This window comes from Natrix helvetica, assembly GCF_964273705.1.
Source record: "Natrix helvetica genome assembly, chromosome: 3".
Taxonomy (NCBI): domain Eukaryota; kingdom Metazoa; phylum Chordata; class Lepidosauria; order Squamata; family Natricidae; genus Natrix; species Natrix helvetica.
Genome location: NC_138549.1, coordinates 178,463,264 through 178,476,256, shown reverse-complemented (window position 1 = coordinate 178,476,256; position 12,993 = coordinate 178,463,264). Strand labels below are relative to the sequence as shown.

Below are 12,993 nucleotides of genomic sequence, written 5' to 3'. Positions count from 1 at the left end.
GATTCAGAAGGGAGTCCTTGTGCACCACCTCGTCTGCCCCACACAGCAGTGGCAGCTGCCAGGGGGAGACCAGGATGCCCCTGGATCAGGCTAGCCACGCACTCTCTGGGAGCCCGCGTGGCCCCTTCTGCCTGGAAGGCCAGTAAGGCTGCCCGGAGCCTCCTCTGCCAAGGCAGGCCAAAGCAATCGGTGCAGCTGGCTGACTCACCCTCTCCGTTCCTCCTTGGTAAGTGACTCCCTACTTGCACCCTTTCTCAGCCTCTCACTCATCGGTGAGAAGAAGAGCCGCCCGTGTCTCCCCTGCCCTCCTCTTGCATCAGGGCAAGACAGCCGGAGACATTGCAGCACCACTGAGGTGACCCAGCAGCCTCACCCCCTGGGCAGGAGGAGGGGGAGGAGGGGGAGGAGGGGGAGGAGCTGCCGGTTCGCCCTATATAAGGTTGTTCCCAAATCCTGGAGCTTTACCTGATCCCAGAACATTGTCCAGAGACGTCCTGAGAGCATCTGGGAGAGCACACCAGAGACCATGGCTGGTGAGTAGCAGGCAGGCTGAGCCCGGGGACCACCTGGGCTCTTAGCACGCAAGGCCTTTTTCCGAAGGAGCTCCAAGGACTGGAGAGCCCCTCACCCAGCAGACCCAATGCTATGCTTGTCCAGCACACCTCCGGCCCCCTGCCCTTTCCCACCTGGGGGCCTGGAGGGCCTTTTCTATTGCCCCTGCACTGCTGGCACAGAAGGGAGAGGAGGAGGTGGGGACCCTTTGGGGCAGCACAGCCCACCCTGGAAGGGAAGGAGCTCGGGCAGAGCGTGGCAGAGTGAGCTATACCTACCTGTGTTCCCTGAGCTCCGTTCTGCAAGGGCTGCCAGCCAGCCTAAGCGCTCAAAGGCAGCGGAGCTCAAAGAGCTGAAGGGAAGGAGCCCCAAGCCACCACTTCCTGCAGGTCCTTGACCCGGGCTGGCTCAAGCCACCACTTCCTGCAGGACCTTGACCCGGGCTGGCTCAAGCCACCACTTCCTGCAGGACCTTGACCCGGGCTGGCTCAAGCCACCACTTCCTGCAGGACTTTGACCCGGGCTGGCTCTTTATGCAGGATATTTTGCCCCTGAGTGCGCATGTGCAGGGGTGCATGCCCACCAGACGGGAACTAAGGGGACACCTGCAAAAGGCCCACAGTTGGGAGGAAAGCAGTGGCAGCAGGGCACAGCACCCTCCAGCATGCCAGCGCTTGCAGGATGGGTTGGGCTCAGCTCTCAAGACTGAGTCTCCTTCCTTTGGGGCGCCTTCCTGGCCCGGTCTAAGTCAAGAGGAGTCTGGAAAAGACTGTGGGGAAAAGGCTCCTGCCTCAGGAGGGCTTGGGGGCCCTTGGGGGCCTGTGGCCCTGCCGTCCCATCCCCCCTCAGATTTATTTCCAGCTTTTAGTGGGCAGGTCCAGAGGACTCTTAATAAGGGCCTGGAGGATTCTCCGGACCGATTCACGAGGGCTGGGGAGTTGTGACTGATGGTGCTGGAGGCTGTGGGGACTCTGTGGTTTGGCCCCCAGCATCAGGAGCAGCCAGCGCCAAGGGAACTGACAGACAATTCCCGTCCCCGGTCCAGAGGCTGCTGGTGTTTGTCTGTGGGTCTCCTCTTCCTTCTCCCATCCTCCTCCTCCTGCCTGGAAAGGCGTTTCTCTTCCAAAAAAGCCCTGGGCTCCTGCGTGGCCCTTCCGGGATCTTTCAATGCTGAGCACAGCTGCTTTTCCAGGTTTGCTTTTGGGCCACTGCCTGCCTCTCTTCTGCTCGGATTTCTCCACAACCACCCTGAGCATCAGCAAAACTCTAAAGGAGACTCAGATCAGATAGCCAGCGTGCCCAGAGCAAGTTCCAGGGGGCTCCTGCCACCCATGGAAGGCTCGGGCAGCCAGGGTTCTCGGGCTTCAACAAGCCCCTAAGCAAGAGGGGCCCTGATTCTTCGGGAGGGGGGGTGGGGGAGGTCGACCTTCATTCCTCTGGCTGGAGTGCTGCAGGTTCCTGTGGGGACCAAAGCAGTGGCTAGCTCGACCCCCAGTTGACACACACACACACACACACACCGGTCCTATCGGTGGCCCCTCGGGGAAGGGGGAAGGGGCAGCGGCAGCCCAGCCATCTCTCTCTCCTTCTTGACAGCACCAAGCAACATCGACTGGAGGCAGAGCGAGAATGCCCGCGAGCATCGCACCAACTCCTATTCTGGCACCGAGCTGCTGGTGCGGCGGGGCCAAAGCTTCTTCATAACGCTGAGGTCGCCTCCAGCCACCACCGGCCTCACCTTCACCGTGGACAGAGGTAGGGAGCCTCCTCTTTTCCCGGCTGCCTAGAGACGCGCTTCGCCCTCGGTGCCCCCACCCTCACCAGGCCGACGGGGACTCCCGGAGGATGCCTGCCCAGCCAGGCGAGTCCCTCTCAGGCTCTGCGGGGCGCCCAGCCGCCCGCGCCTGGCCCCTCTGTAGCCCCACCACCCCCGCCTCCGCCTTCTGCAGGATCCGCGCTCCCCGGTCGAGGGCCGGCTGCAGCTGCAGCTGCAGCCACAAGGGGGAGCCACTCCGCTGCCTCCGCTGATAGGTGGCCGCTTTCCCTTCCAGGCTCGACCGCTGCCCTGCAGGCCAAAACCCGCGTGGACTTTGGGGTCTCCAGTGCCCCCAGCAGAGGCTCCTGGAGCGCGGTGCAGACCTCCGGATCGTCGACCTTCTCCATCACCAGCCCAGCGAACGGCGCCATCGGGCGCTACCGGCTGGGCATCAAGAGCGGTTCCGGCGTCTCCGTCCTGGGCAATTTCGTGCTACTGTTCAACCCTTGGCTGCCAGGTACCCAAGCAGCCTGTCAAAGGGAAGAGAGGGCAAAGCTCAAAGCTCTGCCAGCCTGGAGGCCTGGGCAAGGGGCAGCCTCTATTCTAATGGGCATAGCAAAAATGGAAAATTCTCCTGCACCCTTTTGCCCCTTCCCCCTTTAAAGGAGAAGAGGGGGCTGTCCCCTCAGTCTCTCCCGGTAGCCTCTGGCACCCCCTGAATGCCCAAGTCTTGCCTCTCAATTAACCAGGTGCTTCTCAATGCTTTGGGGGCAGGATTTGACCACTGGTGTGGGGGTGCTGTCGGAAGAGTCCACAGCACGCACCTGCTCCCTGGGGGAGAAACCTCCCACCCCCAGTCACTGTGTCTGCCTTGGTTTTCAGAGGATGAAGTGTTCATGCCAGACAATGCACATCGTCAGGAATATGTCCTCTCGGAGTTTGGGGTTCTCTTTGCAGGGAGTGCAAACCGCATCTCTCAGTTCGGATGGAACTATGGCCAGGTAAAGAGAAAGGATGCCTCATTCGGCTGTAATTTCACATGGGATCCTGGAATCCTTTCCTGAATGGAGCCACTCAATTATTTCCCCTTCTGCACTGGCTGCCCTTCCCACAGCCTCTCCTGGTGCCCCCCAGTCTTGGGCTGGAGGGAATCTTACAACAGCTGAGAAGCACTGTGGGAAAACAGGCCTTCTCCTGAATCCATCCCCCCCCCCCCCCCGCTGACTAGGAAGAAAGGACATCCCCCCCCTCACCACCTAGAAGGGCCCTCCCCACACCATCCCAAAATCTCCATTCAGGAAGCTGGCAGGGGAAAGAGATGCAGGCTTGGGTGACAGAGGAATTTCTGAGAAGATGCCCCCCCTCCAAAAGGAAGGCCGAACTGAAATGAGAATTCTGCCCATCAAAGCCGGAAGACTGTATTTTGCTCTGGGAGGTTGGGGGGAGGGAGGGTCGGAGGGTGGGAAGGGGAAGGGGTAATATTTGTAAAATTTGTTAAAACCTTTAATAAAAGAAAGACTGTAACTCCTTCCTGGTAGCACCTGAAGGCGGTTCCAGGTGACCTTCTCCACCTCAGGAATCAGCCAGTGGCATCCAAGCTGCCACAGCCACTATTGCCACTAAGTGTGTGTGTGTGTGTGTGTGTGTGTGTGTCTGTGTGTAGGGGAGGGGAATTGCCCGCCTGATAGCCTTCTCTGCCAACAGTTCCAAAGCGAGATCCTGGACATTTGCCTCTTCGCTCTGGACCGGAGCTTGAGCCACCGCAAGGATCCCACGGCTGATCTGCGTCGCCGGAATGACCCCAAATACATTGGGCGGGTGCTCAGCGCCATGGTATGAACGTGCTTGCATCCAGCCGAGATCGTAAGAAAGCCCCTTCAGCTGTCCCCTCCCCTGAGCCCATGGGACGGGGCAAAAACAATGCCTCCTTTTGGCAAACCGAATGCTTTGCAGAGCCCCCCCCCCTCTTCCCGCCACACACTCCAATTTCTCCAGCTGGGATTTTAGCAGAGTACCATGGGTATGTTGTGCCAACTTAAGATATCCTTTCCCCCCAAAGCGAAGGGAACATTTGACCTGCAGAGCCTCTGGCAGTACCATTCAAAGCCATCGGCTGGCATCTTCACATGCCGAATTGGGCATGACCCAGCTGGATGCCAAGATCCCTTTCAGCTCAGATCCCATTTTCAGATCCAGAGGACCTTGCTTGGTATTGAACTGCAGCTTCTCCCCCTCTCTATTTACCACCCTGAAAACAGGCTCTGCAAACCCAGCCACACCAGAGGTGGGTTGCTCCTGGTTTGGCCCAGTTTGGCTGAACCGGTAGTGGCAGCTGGACGTGCACGAGCGAACCAATAGTAAAACTGGCACACAAAACCACCACTGAGCCATATCACTGCTTAGCCAGCACCTCGGAGTCACGTATAGAGGCCCTGCTTGCTGTGGGCTTCCTTGGTGTGCGTTTGGATGGCCACATTGGGACCAAAGGGTCGAATTCTGAATCTGCCCCCTGGGGCATCCCCCAAGAGGAATCCAGAGAGGAGGAAATCAGCCTTCCGGTGTGTCTCACGCTCCCTCGGTGGGGGGGGGGGGGGGCTTCTTTGAGCACTTCCCCCTCCGTCTCCAGCCCTCAATGCCGGCCAAGGGAGGCTGAAAAGTCCAGGTCGCCCTTTGAGTTTCAGGTGGTTCTGGTGGCTCACCTGTCAGGCTTCCACTGCAGGAGTCCCGCCCTGGTCGTAGAAATCAGAAAATAGCTTGTTCCCCTGTTCATTCAGTTGGAGCGGCTGCCCTTCAGAAGTGAATGACTTTGGGTGGCAATGAATGTGGGAGAAATATAGGAAAAGCAGAAAGAACCCCCCCCCCTCCCCAAAGGCCTTGCACATAAAATAGCAGCTGGGTAAAAAGCAGATCCCTCCGTAACCATCAAACTGGCCAACAAAAAGGGTCGACCCCCTCCTGACCCCCAGGCCCAGTGACCAGACCCTGAAGGAGCAGGCCTTGGACTCCTGACAGAAGACCAGCAAGATTAGGGCAAATCTCCTCTCGGGGAGGATGACACCTCGCTTTGGATAGCAAGATGGCAGCGTGTAAATGTAATTATTAAATGAAAGAAATATCCAGAGCCCTGCCAGAGGACGCTCCTGGACAGACAGAACCCGGGGCGTCCCTCTTCTGCTGGACCTCGCAGGCGATCGGACGTGGCTGGGCAGAAGCAGTCCTCCAAAAAACCTGGCCCCGGGCCACGAAGGGCAGCCCAGAGCTGTGCCAGGAGACTGGTGGGCCACCCATGCAGCTTTTGGGGTGGAGCGGCTTCCCCACAGCGGCTTCTCTTGGTTCCCACCCCCCAGGTGAACAGCAACGATGACAACGGCATCCTGCAAGGAAACTGGAGTGGGAATTACAGTGGTGGGGAGAGCCCCAGCAGCTGGACGGGCAGCGTGGACATCTTGCGCAAATGGAAGAGCTCTGGCTTCAGGCCTGTCCGCTACGGGCAATGCTGGGTCTTTGCGGGGGTGCTGACCACAGGTAGGCCTCCTGAGAGTTGGGGAGACTTGGGGAGTCTCTCCTGGCAGACGCTGGATGTGAGGCGGCAGAAAGCTCGTGTGCTCTCAGACCCAGGTTGGTCTGGAAGGGCTGAATCAACCTTGGCCTGCCCCAGGGTGGGGTGGGGGGCAGTGGAGCCTTTCCCCACTAGAGGTCCAAGGGGGAGGAGCTCGGATGGGGGAAGAAAGAGCTGCTGCTTCCACCTCTCTGGTTCCCCCCCTCGGGATGTGCGGCTGGTGGGCCTTGCTGTGGAAAACCTTTAACTCCCGTTCTGGCCCATCCCCTGGAGAGAAGGTGGGCAGGGCCTCCCCTGGCCTGGCGGATGAAGGGCAGAGGAGATGGGCAGGAAGCCATGTCCAGAGGGGACATGAAGAGAAGCTATGGAGGGACTGGGGGAAGGCTGCCTCCAGCCAGCCACGAGGCTGCCCTCTTCACTTTTTCTGATGCCCAGGTGGGGTGGGGAGCGATGGGTGAGCAGTGGGAACAGGGACCGTCGTTCCTCTCCTGCCCTCCACCCCCCAGAAGCCAAACCCTTTATCTCTGGCCAGGCCATCCTCAGGTACCTCCAGAGCCCTGACTGGTGGAAGCTGAGAGGCCGTAGCAAGGAGCCCATCGTATGCCCAGCCTCTGTCTCGTGGCAAGGGGGCCCTGGCACCCAGCTTGGCCTCTGCAGAGGCTGTCCAAGAAGGTGCGCCTGCCGTGGAGACAGTCTCCATCTTGTGTCCCTCTGCCCGCAGTCCTCCGATGCCTGGGAATCCCCAGCCGAGCCATCTCCAACTTCAACTCTGCCCACGACACCGACATGAGCCTGACGGTAGACGTCTACTACGATGCTGAGGGGAACCCTCTGAACATCGCCTCCGACAGTGTCTGGTAAACCTCCCCCCCTCCCTGGGCTCCCCCCTCTCGTTTCTAGGCCCCAGGTGGCCACAGCTGGCAGGGGAGACGGCCAGCCACCCAACACCCTCCTCCCACGGCTTCGTTCCCACCTGGGGGGCAGCGCTGGAAGAGGAGCGCCTGAATCTCTCTGCAACGGTTGGCAACCGGCTTTCCAGGAGTGGGGCGGGCACAGGGAGGAAAGCCCTTTGCCAGAACAAAGCAGGGGAACTGCCTCGGCTGGCAGTGAGCCCAGGTAATATGGCATGGCAGGGCTCTGTGTGGTATGAAGGCCCCGCTTACTGCAGCCGCCATCGGGGACAAACACAGCAGAGCGACCCAGGGCCTTACGGTCTTTCAAGAGCCTCCCTCGCCACCCCACTCCGGCCTCCTCCCTCCCTGTAAGCCTCATTCGATCCTCCTAAGACTTCCTCCCTGATCAAAGGCAGGCTGAGGCGTCCTCCCACCCCTATGCCAGCACAGGTATCCCCAGAGAACACCTGCCCTCCTCCTCCTCCTCCTCCTCCCCTCAATGGTGGGAAAGAGGCACCCACTTCAGAAAGAATAATGGCTACTAGGGGGCAGTAAAAGGAGAGGAGAGGGAGGGAGGGAGGGAGGGAGGGAGGGAGGGAGAGAGAGCGCGCTCCCCCTCCCCTCCTCTCAAGTCATCCTTTGCCCAGGGGTCTTGACTCTGTGTGAAAACAACCTGGACATGCCACCACCAACCACTTTTCCTCACTTCTCCCCCCCCCCCCAGGCCCTGCCCCCTACAGACTTCCTTCTGCCCTGTTTTCTGCTCCCGGTGGGCGCCTGGGCAAGAAAGCTCCAGTGAAAGGCTGGCAGTCTCTGTGGGGGTAGGCAGCCCAGAGCGACCCTCCCAGGGAGCCCGTCCTGCCACTCTGGGGAAATGGGGGGGGAGGGGCCGCCTGCGCTCATCCCTCTCTCCCTCCCGCTGGCTGGCAGGAACTTCCACGTGTGGAACGAGGGATGGTTTGCCCGCTCTGACCTTGGGGCCACCTACAACGGCTGGCAAATCCTGGATGCCACCCCCCAGGAGAGGAGCTCAGGTACGAGGGGGGAGGATGGCCCCACCTGGCTCTCCCTGGCAGGGCGGGGTCACCAGCAAGGAACCCGAGGGAAGGAAGGGGCCCGGGAGGTGTTCTAGTCCAGCCCCTCACTCAAGGTAGCAGCCAGGTGAGACAGCAGCAGGTTAACAGAGGGGAGGCCTAGGTGGGAGCCGCACCCACTTTTCCCCCCCAGGACATTTTGAAATGTCCTAGAAAGAAGGCTTGGGGCAGCAGGTCCGGCCAAGGGGGAATGGGCAATGGGTCAGTCTGTGGGACTCCCCCACCCCCACTGGTTCTCTAGTCTCCCCAAATAACCAGCCATCATGCCATGGCACTAGGTTCTCCTTAGTTGTTGTTTTTTTTGGGGGGGGGGTCCCCTAAGCCCCCTTTTCTGTAATCCTTTTGTACTTTCTGGCTCTGTAAACCATCCTTGGGTGGCGATGCTGCCTCCTGGTGGGCAGAAGGCAACATCCCGGCTACGCGCAGGACAGACATTTATGCTATTATGCATTTTAGTTCTGTTTGGATGACTGCTTATGGCTCCCCCTGGCGACGCTGCACAGCTAACAACTTTCAAAATCCTTGATTCAAAGCACCTTCAAAGGTGCATATCGTGGCAGCTGAACCAAAGCAAACCTCAGCTAATGAACTGAGGCTTCCTGCAAAGCCAGAGTTGAGCAGGATGCGGCCGCAGGGAATCATTCCTTCCCAGATGCCGTATTTGCATTCCTGTAAGGAGAGGCTACTCCCTGACCAAGCCACCTAAGCGAGTAGCTGGCAGCGCCACCCCTTGGAGTTGCTGAGGGGTTTTCTGCTGCCCGGCTCCTGAGGACACCAGAGCTCACCAGGCACTCTGCACCCAGCTCCACTGTGGGCGCCCCTCCCTCTCCTTAACCCTAATCGTCTCCTTCCCCAGGCATCTTCCAGTGCGGCCCAGCCTCCCTGACAGCCATCAAGGAGGGAGACGTGGACCTGGTGTATGACTGCCCGTTTGTCTTTGGAGAGGTCAACGCTGACCGTGTCACCTGGCTCTATGATCCCAGGACCGGAGAGAAAAAGATGATTTACTCAGAGACCAAATCCATCGGTCAGAACACCAGCACGAAGGCCTTGGGCAGCTACTCCCGCCAGGACGTCACCAGCAATTATAAATACCCAGAAGGTAAGGCCAGTGAAGCGGGCGCCTTCCTTCCAGCTTCGCATAAATTGGGTGCTGAATCTGAGGGTCTGAAGGCCGCAGGATTAATGCCGGGCGTAGACGTCACCCCTGCTGCAATCTATTCATTTATTTATTAAATTTATATGCTGCAACCTTCATTGACGAGACAACTCCGGGTGCCTTACACAGAATAATTAATAAAGATTGAGTAATTAAAAGGGTGATTAATGTTCTTGGTGAGTCACCAAATCTTTGCATTGTGGATTTTGCCACTGAAGCTGACAGAGGGCCGAAGGGCAAGCTGAAACCGAGCCAGTGGCGGCAGAAGCAGCCGCAGAGCTAAAGCCTCCCAGTCACACTGCCTTCTGCTCCCGGGAAGCTGGTGGAGCTGCCAGGGCAGGAGGGCCTCCTTAGGCAGCAGCCGGAGCCAGAGCTGGCTTGTCTCACCCAGGAACAAGTGATCCTCAGCCCCCTTTCCTCCCCTGGCCCAGACGGGCAGCTGTGGGGCTCAGACCCCAGAAATCGAAGCCTCTTGGCACACCCAGACACCATTGTGGTTCCCTCTCAGGCTCGGCCAAGGAGAGGGAAGTCTTCAGGAAGGCCCGTGGCAAGCTGAACCTCGACATCCTCTCGGCCACATCTGCCAAGCTGCCCGAAGCAGGAAAGCCCATCTCGGGGAAGTTCAAGCTGGAGAGCCCCCCAGAGGTCGGCAAGGACGTCAGCTTGGTCTTCCAGGTAACCAACCTGGCTTCGGAGCAGAGGAAGCTGACGGCCAACATGACCGCCTGGTCCATCATCTACACCGGGAAACCCGTTGGTGAGGTCTGGAAGAACACCCTCAAGATGGACCTGGGCCCCCAAGAAGGTAAGTCCCAGGGAGAGCAGCAGGCTTGACCCCCAGCTGCAGGAGGGCTGAGCCCATGCCTGACCCCCTTCCTCCACCCACCCCTGTAGCGGACTGAGAGAAGAGAGGGGCGTGGGCACAAAACAGTGTTGGTGAGTAAGGTGGCCAGAGGCATCCAATCCTCTTGCAGGATTGGCCTTCAAGGGCTGGCACTTGTGCCCGGGTGGCAGCAGGTGGCTTTGTTGGCATCCAGCCCACATCCAGAAGGGAGGCAGCATCCCAGCCGGGACCAGCATGGTGCTCTTTCCCTCTTCCTTTGTGCCTCGGCCTGCCCCATCCACCGATGGCCACAACGAGGTGGACTGCTGAGCATTTGTCCCCCACCTGCAGTTTGAACAGGTGTGCAGGTGCCAGAAAAAAGGGCCCAGAGCTTTAGAGCCGCAGGACCTTCGTGGGGCAGCAGGCGCCTTGCTGGGTCCTGCCTTTCGACGAGTGGCTGCCCTTGGCACGCAAAGGCACAAAGGTTGTCCCGGGGGAGGGGGCAGCGAGGCCAGGCAAGGTCTTAGGTCCGGGAGGTTGGCAGCTGCTGGGCTTGAGATTCAGGACTGCCCTCGGTGCTCCTTTGAGGGTGATGCCCCTTTCCTGTAGGTGGGCAGCCAAGTGTCCCTTCTGCCCTGAAGGAGAAACGCACCAAGCCTGACCCGGAAGGGAAGATCTTTTGAGTTTTGGGGCTTCAGGAATTGCAGGCAAAAAAAAGAGGACTTGAGTCCCGAATGACTAAACCCTCCAAGGGGGGCTTCGCGCAGCCTTCACCCTCCCCACCTCAGCAGCCGCCTTGTGGCAGTTTGAATAAGTAGAGGCGGCATGGCACATGCACGCATGCAGCCGAGCAGTCGCCAGGCGCTCCTTTCAAAGGCAGCTCTGGGGCATCCCTGTGCGTGGGTTCACTCCCCAGCAGAGGGGTACTTGGGGGGGGAGTGGGGAGGGGTTGCCAGCCGGGTCCAGCTCAGAGACAGACACGGCCGGACTTTTCCTTTCAGAGAAAAGCTTTCCTATCAAGATTTCCTACACCGAATACCAGCAGCACCTCACCACAGACAACATGCTCCGTGCCACTGCCCTGTGCCAGCTGGAAGAGGGGCAGGACACCGTGGTGGAAAGAGATATCACTCTGGACAACCCCTCCATTACCATAAAGGTGGGCTGGCTCAGTGGGGGAGGGAGGCCCTTTGCCAACAGCCCCCTCTGGCTGGGCAACGGCCATAGCAGGCCATGGCCAGGGGTGGGAAGTGGGCGAGCCACCTCTCTGTGGCTCCTGGGCTCCTGCCAGGCCTTCAGGGAGGCTGGACTCACTGTGCTCTCTGCTCCGGGGCAGGTGCTGGGCCAGGCCAAGGTGGGGCAGGTGATGAAAGTGGAAGCCAACTTCACCAACCCTCTGGATGAGGAGCTGAAGGAGTGCCTCCTGCAGGTGGAGGGCAGCGACCTGCTGGCAGAGAAGCTCAAGCTGCAGTAAGTGCCGGGGGGGGTGCGGGGGGGGAGGGTTGTGTGTGTGGGGGTTGTGAGCGGGATCCAGGTGACTGCTCTGCTCTGCCAAAGAGGAGTTTCCAATTACACCCCACACACATACACACACACACCCCGAGCCGTAACTGGGGAGCCAAGGCTTTTACTGAGGGGGGGAAGATGAGGTCAAACTGAGCGGGCTGCCTTCTTCAACCATGCCACAAAGGTTGTGGAAGAAAGCTGTGCAATGGACGGGGGTTAGCAGGGCCTTCCATCCAGCTCCGCCCAGTGAGCCCATAAGCAAGTTGTGCCTGCTGGGGCTTCACTCCTGGGGGGCTCAGTGGGCAGGAAGCCAGCTTGGGAACAGAACAAATGCCTGGAGGTTAATGGGCTCCGTCTGAAGAGTCCCACGGAGGGCTCAGCCCCAGGTCCTCCTCTCTTTGCCCCTGAAAGTCACACAGGTGGCTTGCTAGGCGAGGTTTGGCTTCAGCCGCCCACTGCCTCTGGTGCTGGTTTCCATGGCGATGGGCAGCTTCTGCGTGGCACCCTTTCATCTCCCCACCCCCCACCCCCCACCCCTCACTTCCAGGTCTCCTTTCCCCAGGATGAGCCTTCCGCTCCTCGTGTGGAACAGACCGCCGGAAAGGGGGGGGGCTCTTCTTTGCTGGAGGTGCCTTAACAGAGGCCGGAGGGCCCTCTGTTGGAGATGCTGCCAAGCTGGGCAGGGAGGTGGACTGGTTGGTCTCCAATGTCCCTTGGAACGGTTCCTTCTAGGAGGCCGTTGCCCCTGAGGGGGAGCTTCCCAGCTGAGAGTCCACCGCTTGGGCTGCAGGGTTGAGGCATTTGAAGAGCTGGGCCTGGACATCGGTTGGCTCTCCCTCTCGGGCAGAGGCATTCCCCAGGTTCTTCCTGCGTCTGTGTGGATGCAGGCTCCTTGGCTCTCGGCTGACCCTCGCACACCCCTGCCCACACCCTGTTTGGCTTTGGCCTGCCTCCAGGCCCTTCCTCAAACAGAGGTGCTTGCGATACAGAGGGTAACCAGCTCCCAGGGAAGGAGAGGCATGGGTGGAAGGTGGAGAGCCCCTGCCCGGTGCTCCAAGCCCTTGGATGCTTCTCAAGTGCAAAGCTGACCAGTTCCCTTGCTGCTTCTTTGCAGGGTGCCCCCCTTAAAGGCCAAGCAGAGTTCACAGATGCACTTTGAGGTCAGTCCCAGCAAGAGCGGGACGAAGCAGCTACTCATCAACTTCTCCTGCAACAAATTCCAAGACATCAAGGCCTTCGAGACCGTCACGGTGTCCCCCAACTGACCTGTGAGGGGGAAGAAGGAGGCTACGATGCCGAGGGAGAGCCTTCCGGTGCAACAAAGCGCCATTTTGTCTGATTAGCATACGCCAAATAAACGTTTCCTCCCTCTATCTGAAATACCTTGACTCCTCATTGCAGGTGAAAACTCATTGAGGGGCCACACAGCCGTCCTTCCTTTTCTTGCCATAAAGTTCCCAGCTTGGCCAAGAGGAGGCCTGGACTCCTTACATGGGTAATCTTAGATGGCAGGATGATGGCTGTGGCATCCCTGCTCTCTCTTCTAAGGGTGGCTGTGCAGGACTCCTTAAGAATGTGTCTTGCTCAGATTTGACATGGAATTTGGCAGCCTTATAAATCTGATAGAAAAATAATCCTGAGGCAAGCTGGT

The 12,993-nt window shown here is 59.3% G+C and overlaps 1 protein-coding gene across 1 annotated transcript; it reads left to right on the top strand.

Annotated features, from left to right (window-relative positions):
- The first annotated feature begins 278 nt into the window (after positions 1-278).
- LOC309389727 (protein-glutamine gamma-glutamyltransferase E-like) lies at positions 279-12,704 on the top strand. Its single transcript, XM_081948417.1, has 13 exons — positions 279-533; positions 2,149-2,307; positions 2,604-2,825; positions 3,191-3,309; positions 4,013-4,141; positions 5,656-5,833; positions 6,589-6,724; positions 7,691-7,794; positions 8,711-8,956; positions 9,522-9,818; positions 10,838-10,995; positions 11,173-11,306; positions 12,457-12,704. Exons 1-13 carry the CDS (start codon positions 527-529, stop codon positions 12,605-12,607), a joined length of 2,040 nt encoding a protein of 679 aa, XP_081804543.1. The 5' UTR covers positions 279-526; the 3' UTR covers positions 12,608-12,704.
- Positions 12,705-12,993: the final 289 nt, after the last annotated feature.